At 47.5% G+C, this 17,792-nt stretch overlaps 1 protein-coding gene across 1 annotated transcript; it reads left to right on the plus strand.

The window, feature by feature from the left end:
- Positions 1-1,648: 1,648 nt before the first annotated feature.
- On the plus strand, positions 1,649-14,725 carry LOC140134593 (uncharacterized). The gene is made up of 5 exons (XM_072155026.1): positions 1,649-1,755; positions 2,370-2,486; positions 9,808-9,954; positions 13,309-13,449; positions 13,655-14,725. The coding sequence occupies exons 1-5, from the start codon at positions 1,704-1,706 to the stop codon at positions 13,846-13,848; spliced, it is 651 nt and encodes a 216-aa protein (XP_072011127.1). The 5' UTR covers positions 1,649-1,703; the 3' UTR covers positions 13,849-14,725.
- Positions 14,726-17,792: the final 3,067 nt, after the last annotated feature.

The following is a 17,792-nucleotide window of genomic DNA, read 5'->3' on the forward strand; positions in this document are numbered from 1 at the left end:
ATCGGGGGCACGAGCTTAGTGACTCCCCGCACAGCGCATTATACACGGACAATGCACTTACATGCACCAGGAAGAAGAAGGTGAACTCCGGGGACCTGAGCGGGGAAGCGACACATGCAGGATATCAGGCGCACAATCTGCACAGGGCATTATACACGGACAATGCACTTTCGTGAACTCTGCGGGACCGGGTAAGTACATGTGCCCCAATGTCCTGTCCTGTCATCCTGCACCTTGTGTTCTATTTAAAAGAGTTTTGACTGTATATGTTATAGGTTTTCTCAGCTCGTATGGATTATGACATAATATTGGTGTATTAGGACCACCATGGGCCCTGGGCTATAGGAATATTAGAGCCCCTACACATATGGTACTACAATCAAACTTCTTGGGGAATGAAGGATCATCTCTTCTGCCTGGTATCAATCTGCAATTTCAGGACCCTCGAAGGACCTTCAAAGTTCCTGAAATGGCTCTTGTGTACATGTTTATTGGTAGCACGAACAGATAGATGAGGATTTCATGGGTGATGATTCTTCTCAGTATAAAATTTGGTTTGGGTGGCAATGGGCTCCCTAGAGGGCTTTGGTTCCAGACTACAGCCCAAAACTCCTATATAACAATTCCACTACTGTCTATTACATGTTACTCACCATCAAATTTATGGCATACAATATATTATTCTATTGACAGCAATCTGCCAGCAGGAATGACCTGCAGGATTGCAAGAATGGATGACTGGATTTTTCAAGTGCATTGAGGGTGTGTCCTAACACTGATGTGCTATTAGTTCTCTGCATTAAACTACATGTGGCAAATTCCTACAGCAGTCATACGGAGGGGAGGGACTTTTGAGCAATTCAGTGCAATTAGTTAATAGCACAGCAGTGTGAGGACACGCCCCCAGTGCACTTTAGGAGGCTACAATCCTGGGATATAAATCTATATCTTACAGTCCTGCGTTTACTTAAAGGGCACCTACCACCACGATTCTACCTCTAAAGGTAGATCGGGTGGTAGGTGGATGAATGGGACGTGAGGATAGCCCTTTTTTGGGCTAATCCTCACGCCCCGGCTATCTTTAAGAAAACTTTAATCAGGGGATATGTAAATTTTTTTAAGCGGCTACTGGGGCGTAGAGTAGCTGGACATGAGGCTACACGTCGCGGCTACTCCACACCCCAGTAGCCTCTTTACTCCGCCTACCATTGCATCTTCGTCCGAATACCCGGCGTTCTGTGCATGCGCAGAACACAGGCCTGTGGAAGCCCGGCCACAGCTCTGAGGCCGGAGCTACTGCGCATGCGCAGATGCTGGGTACTTGGACGAGAGCGCGCAGCTCTTCCGAAGATGCAATGGTAGGCGGAGTAAAGAGGCTACTGGGGCGTGGAGTAGCCGTGACGTGTAGTCTCATGTCCAGCTACTCCACGCCCAGTAGTATTCATACTGCTGACAGGTTCCCTTTTGATTTGGGGGAAACAGCTGATTTTTTTCTTGTACACAACAGCATTATTTTTTTTAAATGTAATATCCCTGCAGCATGCGTAGGGTTAATATTCAGTCATTTAGATTTCATTTCTCAGTGACGGGGGTTACCTTTCCTGGAAATGAAGACCCTCCCACGCCCCACCCGAATAAAATAAATGAAGAACTTCCCATGTGTGATCACATTGCACGAGAATTAAGTCTCCCGGAGCAGAACAATGACTTCCCTCCTCGCAATCGTGAGCCTCCTCTCAGCTCTGACAGCCACAGGTAAGCGATTTATTTTTCTTTTTAGCTGCAGGTTTTTATGGATTTTTAAATAATGTTAACAACAAGGATGATCAAAATAATAATAATAATAACAGTAATGTAATATTAAAATATAATACAAAAACATGATAATCTGAAGAATTAGTCCCTGTAGAGCAGATCTTACATCTCCTCTCCATGGTAGGTCCTGTATGTATATATGATAGGTCCTGTATGTATATATGATAGGTCCTGTATATATATATATGATAGGTCCTGTATGTATATATGATAGGTCCTGTATATATATATATGATAGGTCCTGTATGTATATATGATAGGTCCTGTATGTATATATGGTAGGTCCTGTATGTATATATGGTAGGTCCTGTATGTATATATGATAGGTCCTGTATGTATATATGGTAGGTCCTGTATGTATATATGGTAGGTCCTGTATGTATATATGATAGGTCCTGTATATATATATATGATAGGTCCTGTATGTATATATGATAGGTCCTGTATGTATATATGGTAGGTCCTGTATGTATATATGTTCCATTATGATAAGTGACAATGATAAGTAACAGTATGATAGGTGCTGATGAGACTGATGGGTGACATCTCCTTAGGTTCCGCTCTCTCGTGTACGGAGTGTATGTCTCTAACGTCTTCCTCCTGCTCCGGCAGCAGCGTGACTTGTCCTCCAGGATATTTGTGTGCATCCGATTACGCGGAGACTGAGGCTGGTGAGTTATAGGATAAAGGTTATTGTTTGATAATGTGTTGCAATTATCTTGTTGTATTAACTTTATTATAGTAAATATTTTCTGTAAAATGAAATGTAACAATTGTGTTTTGTATCTAATTCTGTGTATGATGGATGTGCACCCGTGCTCTCAACTTTTTGGGTTGTTGTGCAACTTTTTGGAGCTGCTCCCTACTGGAATGAAAGCGAAGAGACCTCATAAAAGACACAGTTGTGGGTTTATATAATTGTATGTGGCCGTGACAAACACGTGGGTGGTGAACGGTCTGGATTTCAGGCTAATATATTCTACTGCAATGATATGAGGACGGGGGGGGAGGGGGGGGGGGTTAGGTGATGTCTACCGCAGATTAGTTCACATTATTACATAATTTTGGCACAGGAAAGCTTTTTTTTTGGTCATAATTCTCTCAAACAACAATACAAACTCATCCCACTGTGATCGTTATCACACATGGGAGAGTCTGTTCCTCTAAAAGGGGTTTTCCTCCCACAAAGATAAGTTTCTTAAATATAATAAGGATAATGAAATAACACATTCCCTAATTCACTCTTATTAAAAAAAATACAGAATTTCACCAATATAATTCCAACCGGTCTCTATTATTCTAGTGTATACAATTATACAATAACCATGTATACAATCGGTTGCCCCAGGATCCAACCATAAATCTTCAGATTTTTATGGTCAGGAAGGGCAGATTCTTCGCATGAACAGTTTCCCCTCTCTGCCTCCTACCCCTCCCACCTCCATTATAAGACAAGCTCACACACAGGGACTTTCTGCCGGCATTGTGCATAGACTTACAAGGTGAGGGGGAAGGGGGGGTTGTTACTCTGTGTGTGTTATAGTTCAGATGTAGAAGAGATGTAGCAGAGCTAAAGTGTGTCATTGGGGCTTATTTACTAAGGGTTCCGCGACCACATTTATCGTGCCGGGAATCGTGACGCACGCGAGCGGATTGTGTCACAATCGCGACAGCTTTCACGCGACACAAATTGGGGGGGGGGGGCGGGTCATCGCCTGATCCAACAGATTCGGACTGATTGTCAAAAGCCAATCACTTACATCCACCGGGAAGAAGAAGGTAAACTCCGGCGGACCTGAGCGGGGAGCGACACATGCAGGATATTGGGCGCAGAATCTACGTGGATTGCGGCACAGTGCATCAACGTTGGGGAACGTACCTCAGGGATCGCGACTCGGACAGGTAAGTAAATGTGCCCCATTGTGTCTTATACCCATTTCATGGATCTCATCATCTCTGATCCTTCTCATCTCTCTTTTTCTGTGTATCAGATACTAGTTGAATGTTCAGAAGCTAAATAAAAATGTAGATAAACCTGTACCCTGATAATCTAATCACATTGTCAGCACACAGCATCTCATAGCACAGAGTGATCATGAAGTGGTTGCTTAGAGAATCCCCGCTCACACTCTGGAATCTAAAAATGGCCAACGAGCAATAGGAGCCAAAACAGCAATAAAACAGTAAAATTTTAAAGTACGGGTTAAAAATGATCTTTCTTGTGTAAACATCTCTACGGGATTGGAATGTAAGAGCTTTTATGGGCAAACCCCTTTAACGCCAGCTTATTATTGCCGCAGGGCAGTGACTGTGTGTGGGCAGATGAGTGCGCTGAAATAATAACTGGTTGTCCTCTATGCTTAGTCTTTCAAGTGTTAGTTCCGAAGGAGGGGGGGGGGGGTTGTTGTTGTTGTGAGGAGGCTCTCGAAAACTGCTCTAAAACCTATAATATCAAAGGACAACGCTCAACTCCTAAGAAATAAAGAGCAGTTTAGTTGGAAATCCTTCTCACCATTATTATTCTCTAAACCTACTGTTTATTTCTTAGGAGTTGAGCGTTGTCCTTTGATATTATATGTTTCAGAGCAGTTTTCGAGAGCCTCCTCACAGCAACAACCAACCCCCCTGGGAACTAATACTTGAAAGACTAAGTATAGAGGACAACCGGTTATTATTATTTCAGCGCACTCCTCTTGGCCCTGCAGCAGAGGCATCTTACAATTACTTCTCCGATCCTACCTGTAATTTACCCTCTAGATGTGGCCCAGTTATAAAGTAATTTCTTTATATGCAAATTTGGTCCCCATTGGATGTGACCAATCCTACCTGCTCATGCTGTCTTATCCTGTAGTCACTGGCTGGAGGAAGTTTTTCATATTCTCTGATTTGAAGGCTCCTTAAGGGGTCATTCTCTTGCATGCTCTTACCCCTACCCCCAGAAGTCTGTGGTCACTCTGCCCACATACAGTCACTGCCATGTGGCAGTACTAAGCTGGGGTTAAAGGGGTCTGCCCATAAAAGAACATTCTCAAATTTCAATCCCCTACTAATGTTTACACAATAAAGATTATTTTTAATGCTTTACTTTACAATTTTACTCAGTTTTATTGTGGTTTTAGCTCCTATCACTCATTGGTCAGTGTAAGATTCCAGAGTATGGGCGGTGACTCTAAGCAGACACCCCCTCACCCGAATAAAGACAATGGGGCAGATTTATCAAGTGTCTGAAAGTCAGAATATTTCCAGTTGCCCATGGCAACCAATCACAGCTCAGCTTTAAAATATTCATGAGCTCTGGTTAAATGAAAGCTGAGCTGTGATTGGTTGCCATGGGCAACTGGAAATATTCTGACTTCCAGACACTTGATAAATCTGCCCCATTATCTTATCTGCAGCTTGTAGAGTAAGTCTGTGCACTGGGGGAGGGGCAGAAGGCAGAGAGGAGAAGATATTCATGAGAAGCATCTGCCCTGCCCGACCATAAAATTCAGAAGATTTATGGTCGGATCCCAGGGCAACCAAAATTGTATACACCAGCAGAGTCAGACTGACCCACTGTTGTGCCAGTGAAAGCCCCAGTGGGCCCCGACACCTGATGGCTCCACCCCCTTGCCTCACTGACTCTGCCCCCTCACCGTGCTGGCTCCGCCCCCTTTTTCGGTTCGTGACTTCAACTGTGCCCGATGGAGTCGAAAGCAATGATGAGCTGTGAGCTCTCCGCATCATCATATTGCCTCTATGTTGTTGTGTAAAGCAGGTCGACAGGCGCAATATGATGATGTCGTCACCTGCTGGCCTGCTTTACACAGCAGCACAAAGAGGAGGAGCTGCTGGGGAGTGGTGTTTTTTTTTTTTTTTACTATGTTACAAAGAGGAGAGGTGGCCACACTATGAAGGAGGAGATAAGTGGGGCCCACAAAATATGGGGAGATAAGTGGGGGCCCCATTAATAAAAGGGAGATGAGAGGGGCCACAAAAAAGGGGAAAATTAAAGGGGGCCCAGAAGATGGGGGGCCAACAAGATGGGGGGGGGGACAAAATGAGAGGTGGAGGTGAGTGGGTCAGAAAAAGAGGGGGAGGTGAGAGAGGAGATACCCACAATAAGAAGGGGAGGTACAAGGGGACAATATTAAGAGGAGGGAGGTGAGAAGGGCCATAAATGAGGGGGGTGAGAAAGGGGGTACAGAAGATCAGGGGGGCCCACAATGAGAGGGGTAGATACCAAGGGGCACACAATAAGAGGGGCAGATGAGGGGGCTAAAAAATGAGAGGGAGAAGGAAGGGGGCCCATAATAAGAGAAGGAGATACAACATTAAGAGGAGGGAGGTGATAAAACCACAAATGAGAGGGGGAACAGAAGATGAGGGGGTGGGCAACAAGATAAGGGGAGATTAGAGTGGGTTGGAAAAAGAGGGAGAGATGAGGGGGGGATACCGGGGGATCCACAATAAGATGGGAGCGAGGGACTACAAAATGAGGGGGAGATGGGAGATGAGAGGTGGCAAAGAACATGAGGGGGTCCAACAATAAGAGCAGGTGAGAAAAAGAGTGGGAGATACCAGGGGGCTCACAATAAGAGAGGGGGAAATGAGGGGCTACATAATGAGGGATGGATCAAGCGTTTCCTCAATAAGATATATATATATATATATGGCCTACAGCCCCTGCCCCCAGCATATAGCCTGTAGCCCTGGCTTCCTCATATTTAGCCTGCAGCCCCTTGCCCCCCAGTATATCACCTGCAGCCCCTGCCCCCAGTATATAGCCAGTAGTCCCTGCTCCACAGTAAATAGCCTGTAGCCCCTGCCCTCAGTATATAGCTTGTAGACCATTCCCCCCCAGCATATTGCCAGAAGCCCCTGCCCTCAGTATATAGCCTTTAGACCCCCCCTGAGGAATGTCCAGCCTATAAGAAAAAAACACAATGGGGGTCATTTACTAAGGGCCCGATTCACGTTTTCCCGACGTGTTACCCGAATATTTTTGATTTGCGCCGATTGTACCTGAATTGCCCCGGGATGTTGCCGCACGCGATCGGATTGTGGCGCATCGGCGCCGGCATGCGTGCGACAAAAATCAGGGGGGGGGGCATGGCCGAATGAAAACCCGACGTATTCGGAAAAACCGCCGCATTTAAAAACCGAAAAAGTGTTGCTTGGGTAGCGCTTACCTTCACCTGGTCCAGCTCGTGCATTCCGGCGCGTTCAGATGATTTTCAGCGCAGCAGCGCCACCTGGTGGACGGCGGAGGAACTACCTTCATAAATCCCGTCCGGCCCCGAATCCTGTGCAGAGAACGCACCGCTGGATCGCGAATGGGCCGGGTAAGTAAATCTGCCCCAATGTGTACTCACCTTCCCACAACCCCCTGTCATGGGAGCGCACACACCAAAATGTCAGCAAGCAGCTGACATCATGAAACTAGTGATGGCACCGCATGGAGATACGGAACCGAAGCCAGAACATCAATGGATAGAGGAGGACCTGCCCTGGGGATGTTGGAAGGTGAGTACACATTTTTTTGTAGACTCAAGTATAAGCCCATTCTTTGTGCTGAAAAACTTGGCTTATACTCGAGTATACTGAGGCTGTGTATACGGGAGGGAGGAGAGCAGAGGCTGTGTATACAGGAAGGGGGAGAGGAGAGGCTGTGTATACATGGGAGAGGAGAGGCTGTGTATACAGGGGAGAGGAGAGGCTGTGTATACAGGAAGGGGGAGAGGCCAGGCTGTGTATACATGGGAGAGGAGAGGCTGTGTATGCAGGGGGGAAGAGAGGCTGTGTATACAGGGGAGAGGAGAGGCTGTGTATACAGCAAGGGGAGAGGAGAGGCTGTGTATACAGGGGAGAGGATAGGCTGTGTATACATGGGAGAGGAGAGGCTGTGTATACAGGGGAGAGGATAGGCTGTGTATACATGGGAGAGGAGAGGCTGTGTATACAGGGGAGAGGACAGGCTGTGTATACAGGGGAGAGGACAGGCTGTGTATACATGGGAGAGGAGAAGCTGTGTATGCAGGGGGGAAGAGAGGCTGTGTATACAGGGGAGAGGAGAGGCTGTGTATACAGCAAGGGGAGAGGAGAGGCTGTGTATACAGGGGGGAGAGAGGCTGTGTAACAGAGGAAGGAGAGGCTTTGTATACTGTATACAGGGGAGAGGAAAGGCTGTGTATACAGGGGGGGAGAGAGGCTGTGTATACAGGGGGGGGGGGAGAGGCTGTGTATACAGGGGGGGAGAGAGGCTGTGTATACAGGGGGGGGGGAGAGAGGCTGTGTATACAGGAAGGGGGGAGGAGAGGCTGTGTATACAGGAAGGGGGGAGGAGAGGCTGTGTATACAGGAAGGGGGGAGGAGAGGCTGTGTATACAGGAAGGGGGGAGGAGAGGCTGTGTATACAGGAAGGGGGGAGGAGAGGCTGTGTAACAGAGGAAGGAGAGGCTTTGTATACAGGGGAGAGGAAAGGCTGTGTATACAGGGGGGGAGAGAGGCTGTGTATACAGGGGGGGGGGAGAGGCTGTGTATACAGGGGGGGAGAGAGGCTGTGTATACAGGGGGGGGAGAGAGGCTGTGTATACAGGAAGGGGGGAGGAGAGGCTGTGTATACAGGAAGGGGGGAGGAGAGGCTGTGTATACAGGAAGGGGGGAGGAGAGGCTGTGTATACAGAGGCACAGAGTGGAGTTGTGCTGCATGGAGCTAAAGACATTTGATTATAAATTCAGCAGAGAAAAACCATGGCCAGGAGAAAACGTTAAAAAAAAGTCCTCTTCCTGATGGGGTAGATGGAGAGTCACCTGTACTAGAGGTCACTAATGTCAGTGTCTAATGACTGACTACCAGTGTGTAAGTCATCGGGGGCGCGCATGCGTGGGGAGGGGGCAGCATTTTCATGCTCTGCCCCAGGCAGCAAAGAGGCTTGAATCGGCCCTGGTTACAGGTATTAGAATATGGCAGTGCAAAGACTCTTTTTTTTTCAGGGTTCAAAGACATAAGAAAACTCATGTCCGTAGAATTAGGGGTAATGTACCGCACAATGAAAGTCAGGAAGGCAAAGAATCTGAGAAAAACATGTACCATAGGGCACATTTACTATGGCAAACTATGTGCAGTCTGTACATTGTGGCGCATGTTCTTCGTGAATCTGACGCCCCCTGCACTTCCCCGACAGAGTGCAACTACTTTTTTATTTGGCGCACTTTTAACGAGGGGCGTGTGACACAATACTGTTGGACTTTGCATGTTAAATCTGGTGCACGGTCCGACTGAGCATCGGAACTCCCGTTTCAATCACGAAATTTACATCACTGGAAGGATAGTGCAGCCACAACACCAAAGGGTTGTGTTCGACACATATGGGGCGCGGACACTTCTGATATACCTGTGTAAGGAGTTTGCACTAAGAAGGGAGAGCAAAGTCCCCGATAGAAAACTGGTAAATGTGGGCCAATGGGGGTCATTTACTAAGGGCCCAATTCGCGTTTTCCCCGACGTGTTACCCGAATATTTACGAATTGCGCCGATTTTCCCTGAACTGCCCCTGGTTTTTGGCGCACGCGATCGGGTTGTGGCGCATCGGCGCTGGCGTGCACGCAACGGAAATCGGGGGGCGTGGCCGAACGAAAAACCCGACGGATTCGGAGAAACCGCCACATTTAAAAAAAAAAGTGTCGCTCGTCACGCGCTAATCTTCAGTCAGCCCGGCTTGGTGAACTCCAGTGCATTCAGCGCAGCAGCGACACTTGGTGGACGTCGGAGGAACTGCCTTAGTGAATCGCCAGAAGACCCAAATCCACCGCAGAGAACGCGACACTGGATCGCGAATGGACCGGGTAAGTAAATCTGCCCCAATGTGTTCTTGCTAATTCACAGCCACCATTCATGCCACCATCTTTGATTTTAATTGTGTTGAAAAACGAAAGTATGATATAGATTTTAGGGGGCTTTTCGTCAGGGAACGAGAAAACTAAAAAAAAGTGTTTTATATTTATTTCTAGCTGGGCAAACGATTCAATCTGTGATGAGGTCGTGCGCGCCTTCATCTGAATGTAACCTCAAAGGCAGCGTATCCAATGAGTACGGGAAATCCAGGAGCGCCATGTCCTGCTGTTCTACTGACAACTGTAATCCTACTCGTCCTTCAAGTAAGTCATCAATTTCTGCTTTTTTGGTAGGTCCTGTTTAGTTTAGTTGGAAAAATCATTTATAGACTAATAAAATAACACATTATCTAATTCACTGTTATTAACAAAAATTCAGCATCTCACAGATATAATTCCAACCTATTCCTGCTGTACACAATTTCAGTTGCCCCTAGACATGACCCCGTAACTTCTGGCTAAGGGTCGGGGATTTCTGTCTGTCTCTCTCCCCCTGCACTTTAGCCCTGCCTCCTGCACTCTAGTCCCTCCCATTCCAGGACAGAGCTCACACTGACACACACTGACATCCTGCCCTCAGCAGAGTTAGGAGTGTAAAGCTACAGACAGATAAGTGGGAGGAAGGCACAGCAGATGTACCAGTGTGTTGGGGAATAGCAGAGATGTAGGAAAGCTGTGTCATTGGGGGTCATTTACTTACCCAGTCCTGTCGCAATCCAGCGGCGCGTTCTCCGACGAGGATTCGGGTCTTCCGGCGATTCACTAAGGTAGTGGGCCTGATGTACACCAGGTATCGCTGCTGCGCCGAGGTCTGCCGGGGTCCGTTAGAATTAGTGTAAGTGTGTCAAGCGACCCTTTTTTAAAAAAAATAGCACAATTTTTCCGAATCCGTCGGATTTTCCGACTGCCACGAACCCCCCCCCCCCCCGATTTCCCTCGCATGCAAGCCGGCGCCAGTGCGACACAATCCGATCGCGTGCGCCAAAAACCTGGGACAATTCAGCCCATTACGCTAAAATTTGGAAAACCCGTCGGAAAAACATGATTCAGACCCTTAGTAAATGTGCCCCATTGTGTGTAAAAGGCATCTCATGGATCCCATCATCTCTGATCTGTCTCATCTCTCTTTCCATGTGTCAGATACTAGTACAATGTTCAGAAGGTAAATTAATGTGCATATAAATCTTGTACCCTGATAATCTAACCACATTTTCAGCTCACAGAACTAGATGGATCATAATGGGGCAGATTTACTTACCCGGTCCATTCGCGATCCAGCGGCGCGTTCTCTGCTCTGGATTCGGGTCCGGCCGCGATTTATGAAGGTAGTTCTTCCGCCGTCCACCAGGTGGCGCTGCTGCGCTGAAAGTCATCTCATCGCGCCGGAATGCACCACCTCGGACCAGGTGAATGTAAGCGCTTCGCAAGCAACACTTTTTCGGTTTTTAAATGCAGCGGTTTTTCCGAATACGCCGGGTTTTCGTTCGGCCATGCCGCACAATCCGATCGTGTGCGCCACAATCCCGGGGCAATTCAGGTACAATCGGCGCAAATCGGAAATATTCGGGTAACACGTCGGGAAAACGCGAATCGGGCCCTTAGTAACTGACCCCCAATGTGTTTGCTTAGAGAGGCCCCACCAACAAACTGGGATTTTACACTGAGCAGCCTAGGGAATTATAGGGAGCCCCCCCCACACACACACACACACACCATGGGATTTTACACTGAGCAGCCTAGGGAATTATAGGGAGCCCCCCCCCACACACACACACACACCATGGGATTTTACACTGAGCAGCCTAGGGAATTATAGGGAGCCCCCCCCACACACACACACACACCATGGGATTTTACACTGAGCAGCCTAGGGAATTATAGGGAGCCCCCCACACACACACACACACACCATGGGATTTTACACTGAGCAGCCCAGGGAGTGATAGGAGCTAAAACAGCAATAAAACTGGGTCAAATTGTGAAGTAAAGGGTTAAAAACTATCTTTATTGTGTTACCATCACTGGGGAATTGAAATTTGAGAATTTTCTTTCATGGGAAACCCCCTTTAAGTCAAACAACTTAAAGAAGCTCCAATAAAGAGGCTTAATTTTATAGAGTGACTTGCGAAAGTATTTGGCCCCCTAGAACTTTTTAACCTTTTACCACATTTTAGGCTTCAAACATAAAGACATAAAATTGTAATTTTTTGGTGTATTCCTTCATGATGCAGAACCCGGGAATATCACAGAGCAGGGGGATTTATACAGAGACCTGATTACACACAGGGGGTTTATATTTATCATCATCAGTCATTTAGGACGACATTGGATCATTCAGAGATCAGAGACTGAACTTCTTGAGGGAGTTTGCTGCACCGAAAGTAAAGGGGCCAAATAATATTGCATCCCCCACTTTTCAGTTTATTTTTTTACAAATGAATTTCACTCCACTTTATAATTGTGTCCCACTTATTGTTGATCCTTCATCTTTATGTTTGAAGGTAGAAAAGTTCAAGGGGGGCAAATACTTTCGCAAAGCTCTGTATATGGAAACCTCTACAGTGCTGTATGTGCATCAGCTGTACCTAATGAGAAGGAAGCGCACACCAGTGATGCCTTCTTTGAATGTAGTGATATTGAAGTAAAAGGAGAATTCTGTAATCCTTGGAGCCGCATATTTCTCTATAGCCTCAATTACCTGATCATATACTGACATACTTTTTTTTTTCATAAAAAAAGTTAATGATGTAGCGGGGTCAGTTTTAATGTGACAAAGTCCAGAGACACAGACAGGCTTGACGGCAGAAATGCGGTTTCCTTGCGGCTTTTATTGGCAGCCAAAACAATGCAGCTTTACAGGAAAGAAAAATAAAACAAAGCGGGAAACAAAAACGGGCTCGTCTGAGCACTACCTGTACATCGGTAAGTCCCTCTCTAGCAAAGCAGCGTACTCACAGCGGCTAGTGATACACGGCTGGCTAGCCTTTCAGAGCAATGTCTCTCACACAGAGCTCCAGCCCAGGATGCAGCTCTGGGATAAAACCCCTTCTCCCAGCTGCACTTGGTAATTAGGGCTGTGCAGTCTCTGGTCAGTGCATTAACCCTTTACCACAGGTATATAGGAATATATACGCCATCTATTACCTTTCCAGCCGCTGTTCTACAATGATCATCTTAAAAAAGTAAAGTGGACACATCTGGTAGCTTGAGTCATAAATCTCACTGCACATAATAAGGCTGAGGTTGTGTAAGGCAGCAGATTGTGACCTCCCCATCTCCAACATTTGGGTCCAATTGAAACTGCAACCGCTTCTTTCCTACTGCTGGAAAGGTTATAAATTGCCCTACACAACACAGATTTTACTTTCGGGATGCTGGGCGTCATTTCTTGCAATTAAAGAGTTTTAAAGGTGCCTACAACCATATGTATTAGATCTTTTAGTAAATTATTCTAGTAATAAATGTTACATTTCCACTTTCCATGTGGTCTGATGGAAATATGGAGATAATACGAGTGGCGGTCCATTACTTTAACAAAGAGAAGAGTTAATCGATAAACTTTTTGAAAACGATATGTTGTACCTGTCATGAGATTTCTTCCTCATTTACTCCTCCCAGTGCCAACACGAGGCTCCACCCCTACTGGAGTGACCTGTCGATCTTGTGCATCTGATGACTCTACCTGGTGTTACACATCAGATACCGTACAATGCACCGGGGATGAGAACATGTGTCTTCTCCAGACCACACAAATAACAGGTAACAGAACTTTTGTTCCTTTTTGACTTCACTACAAATGGCCCCATTGTTCTCCTACATAAGATTTATCAAGGAGTTAAATCATTTATTACTAACTTTATGAGCCCTTTTTATACTGATACCTGGCATTGAGGGCTCACAGTTTTAGTGACTACTAAACACGTTTTTTCCAGTATAAGACATAACATTATATTAATCTTTTCAGGATCCATGTCATCGTCATCAGCTGTTCGTGGATGTGCAACAAAATCTCTCTGTGACTTTGGCAGCCGGTCTAAAACTATTGAAGGCGCAACAATCAGTGTCAAAGCCACCTGCACCAGTGATGGAGTAAGCGTCCGTAACGTCCTCCTGACTCCGGCCGTTGTGTGTCTTCTACTGCTGAAAGTCTTCTTCTAACATCTTTTCAGGAAATCTTGGATAATTATAGCCAGGGAAATATTTCTTAGCTAAAACTTACATATATACAAGTCCTATAGTTCACTTGGTTAAACTATATCAAGGAGGCACAAGCAGATACTCCTGAGCTGGGCATTTTTTTACTTTATTTCACATACTAGGCTTTACTGCATTCAATCGAGATTAAAAAAGGGTTTTCAGTTTAAATAATGATTTTATCTTGAAAAAAATCCTGCAAGATGATGTATTCACTGATGAGCAGGTCTAGGTATCAAACCCGCTCCCGACTTCCCACCAGAAACAAACATGATCGGTGCTGGTATCTGCAACACCCCTGCCAAAGCATAGGCAGGAGGGTAGTTGCGAATAGTTCCCTTTCCTTTTTAGAATCTATCTGGTGAGCCTGCACAACTCATCCAGAAGGTAATGCTAGTGTTATTGCAGCTGTAGATACTGCCTAGAAAAGCAACAGTTAATTGGTATCAGTAATTATCCAATTATTTGGCTGTTATGTTAGCTGGAGTGTGATTGGAGAGGTGCTACCGCCTGAGTATTAAAAACCCCTACTGGTTCAGAGCACATAGTGCTTGGTCTAATCACAAGGAGACAGAGTAAGCAGCCCATGCCAGTGCTGCCACAGATATCCATCCCAGGATTCCCAGTGCCTAAGGCCTACTGCCTGACACCTAGGGTAAGTCTGAAGACTCAAGCCAAGAGCTGCAGCTTCCACAACTTGGACACAGCTGCACCTGAACCATCCCATACAATCAGATGTGGACCACTCTCCAGGATCACTCCGGCAAACACAATCTGCTGTTTAACCATTTTTGGGCCATTGTCTGCTGTTCGATAAAGAACTGTTAGTTGATTTGCACAATGTTGCCTCCGCCTGATCCCTGGCTACGGCTGTTACCACCGCGGGCTCCCCATCCATTACCCAGGGACATATCTTACAGACACCTAAGGGGTTGCCCCAGGGAGAACCAGTATATCAGCCTCTCCTTCCATATTTCTTGCACACACCACCTGCTGGAGACCTGCCAGACTTTAGGACAGCCCTCCGGTCCCAATACCAAGCACCACCATGCCTAGGCCGCAACCGCCAGCCGCTCCGTTTTTCTGTGCCCCGGCTGCCTCCGGGCCCCAAGAAAAGGCTAGGCACCAGTAGGGGATGTTGCACATGTAGAGGGCACAGTACTTCTACTTCCATCCTGTTAATATGTAAAGGGCACAGTACTACTACTCCCATCCTGTAAATATGTAAGGGGCACAGTACAACTACTCCTATTATGTAAATATGTAGAGGGCACAGTACTACTACTCCTATCCAGTAAATATGTAGAGGACACAGTACTACCATACCACCCAACTTTTGGGTAAGAGAAAGAGGGATGAAAGTCCCACCTCCTTTTTTCTAAACCATGCCCACTGTCCCACCCACAGTCAAAGTATAATATCAACAGTGATGGTTCCCACATGGTACAATGCCCCTTACTTTGCCCAACTCCCCACCACCACCATGGACCCGTATAATACCCCCTAATGCAACTCTGCAACATATAAGACCCCTTCTTTAATTTTATCCTCCCTTTACATTTGGTTTTCCACTTTTATTTATCTCCCCAAACTTACACATAATTCTATCTGTACTCCTACCCCCACCTCTCCTCACATGGTGTGGTCCCTGTTCTCTATCCTCCTCATATTGTGGCCTCCTGTCCTCCACCCTCCTCCTGTTGCTCCTGTCCTCCAGTCTCCTCTTGTGGCCTCCTGTCCTTTAGCTTCCTCCTGTGGCCTCCTGTCCACCAGGCTCCTCCTGTGGCCTCCTGTCCACCAGTCTCCTCCTGTGGCCTTCTGTCCACCAGCCTCCTCCTTTGCCCTCCTGTCCCCAAGCCTCCTCCTGTGGCCTCCTGTTGTCCAGCCTTTTTCTGTGGCCCCCTGTCCTCCAGCCTCCTCCTGTCCTCAAGCCTCCTCATTAGGTGGCCTCCTGTCCCACAGCATCCTCCTGTGGCCCCTGTACCCCAGCCTCTTCAAGCCCTTCAGTCTCCTCCTCCTATCCCCTCTGTCCTCTATCCCCCTCCTGTCCTCCAACCTCCTTCTGTGCTCCTCCTCCAGCATCCTCCACCTGTCCTCCAGCCTGCTCCAGCAACTTCCTGTCCCCCAGCATCCTCATGTCCTCCAGCCTCCTCCTGTCCCCCAGCCTTCTCCTCCTGTCCCCCAGCATCCACCTCCAGCACCCTCCTGTCCCCCAGCCACCTCAAGCATCCTCCAGCCTCCTAGTTCTGTCCCCCAGCCTTCTCCTGTCCTTCAGCCTCTTCCTCCTGTCCACCAGCCTCCTTCTGTCCTCCAGCCTGCTCCTGTCCCTCAGCCTCCTCCTTTCTTGCAGCCTCCTTCTCCTCCAGCATCCTCCTCCTGTCCCCTAACCTGCCCAAGCATCCTCCTGTCCTCCATACTGCTCCTTTCCCCCAGCCTCCTCCAGCCTATTCCTCCTGTCCCGCCTCCTCCTTCTGTCCCCTACCCTCCTCCTGTCCTACATCCTACTACTATCCTCCAGCCTCCTCCTGTACTTCAGCAGCCAGCTCCTGTCCTCAAGCCCCCCTGTCCTCTATTCTCTTCTTGTCCCCCGGCCTCCTCCACCTGTCCTCCAGCCCCCATATCCACTTTCCTTCTCCTGTCCTCAAGCCTCTTCCTCCTTAGCCTCCAGCCTCCCCTGTCCTTTATCCTCCTCCTCTCCTCTAGCCCCTCCTGTCCCCCAGCCTCATTCTCCTGTCCATCAGCCTACTCCTCCAAAACCCTATATCTTACCTTACCTCTTTCCCTGCTGCAGTGACATCTTCTACCGGGCTCCGACTGACTAGCAGAGGGGGCATGACCAGCCAAGGGCGGAGTTACCACCTCACATGTCACTTGCAGAAGAGGTAGCAAGGGCTAATCCCGCCTTCTCCTGTTTTGATGCTCTGCAGACAGGACAAAGCAAGGGAAGATGGAGGGAACGCGGGACATTCTCCTAGCCGCCTGTGACGGTAGGATAGAGCCCAAAAACCGGGACTGTCCTGCCGAATACGGGATGGTTGGGAGGTATGTAATACTCCTATCATGTAAATATGTAGAGGGCACAGTACTACTACTGCAATCCTGTATATATTTATAGGGCACAGTACTTTTGCTGTCCTCTTACACTTTTTTCATGATGTGATATCTAACATGTAGTTAAGCCTCCATGTCCTCATAAGAAAAAACTGTAAATGTTCTCTTTATTGATGGTAGACAGGAAAGGGCAGGAGCTCAGGTGGAGCCGTTAACCGTATACCTGCCTTGAGCTGAGGTAAAAGCCGGAATAGGGTTACAGTTAGGTGTGGCTAGAGGGGGTGGTGAGGTTTGGAGCAGGGAGGAAGAGGTCACAAGGTGGGTGGGGCTTACTTAAATAAAAGACAGCGCTTCCAGCTTCCTCTTTGGACATCTGATGGAGAGAGAGATGCCCACTTGCCCACCCTTCAGTGGTGAAGAACTTTGTCACACAGCCGTGGGATAAGGCCTTGGAGGGGGATTCTAGGAGGGAAGTTCTTTCAAGGTTTGGTGCTGAGTGCATAACCTAAAAGGCAAATGGATGATGATTATTTTTGTAGCCGGCCCACCCGGAGGTGGATACAGGTGCTTGGAGTTATCTGATGGGCCCCAGTGCAAAGTCTGTGCCAGGCCCCCGACTATAATGTATGGATTTTAGTACTAGTCTTCTCATATGGAAAAGTGACACCTAATGGGCCCCCTAAGACTTTTGGGCCTGGTTGCAACCGCACCTTCTGCACCCCCTCAAGTTACACCCCTGTCTGTGACATATGTCAGCCCTCCAGGAGGAGCGGATGGGGAGTGCCCTGAGCTAAATAGTTGTTAGTAAAGTTGTCTGTGTTTTATCGAATAGGTCAGGAAAAGGTGAAGCTGTAAGT

Source organism: Engystomops pustulosus, chromosome 6 (assembly GCF_040894005.1).
Source record: "Engystomops pustulosus chromosome 6, aEngPut4.maternal, whole genome shotgun sequence".
Lineage (NCBI taxonomy): Eukaryota > Metazoa > Chordata > Amphibia > Anura > Leptodactylidae > Engystomops > Engystomops pustulosus.

What these genes read in the sequence shown, in the direction of transcription:
- LOC140134593 (XM_072155026.1), top strand. Translation starts at nt 1,704, where the DNA reads ATGACTTCCCTCCTCGCAATCGTGAGCCTCCTCTCAGCTCTGACAGCC. An exon ending in CTCAGCTCTGACAGCCACAG is followed by an intron (nt 1,756 to 2,369) that starts GTAAGCGATTTA and finishes ACATCTCCTTAG; the next exon opens with GTTCCGCTCTCTCGTGTACG. An exon ending in TAATCCTACTCGTCCTTCAA is followed by an intron (nt 9,955 to 13,308) that starts GTAAGTCATCAA and finishes TACTCCTCCCAG; the next exon opens with TGCCAACACGAGGCTCCACC.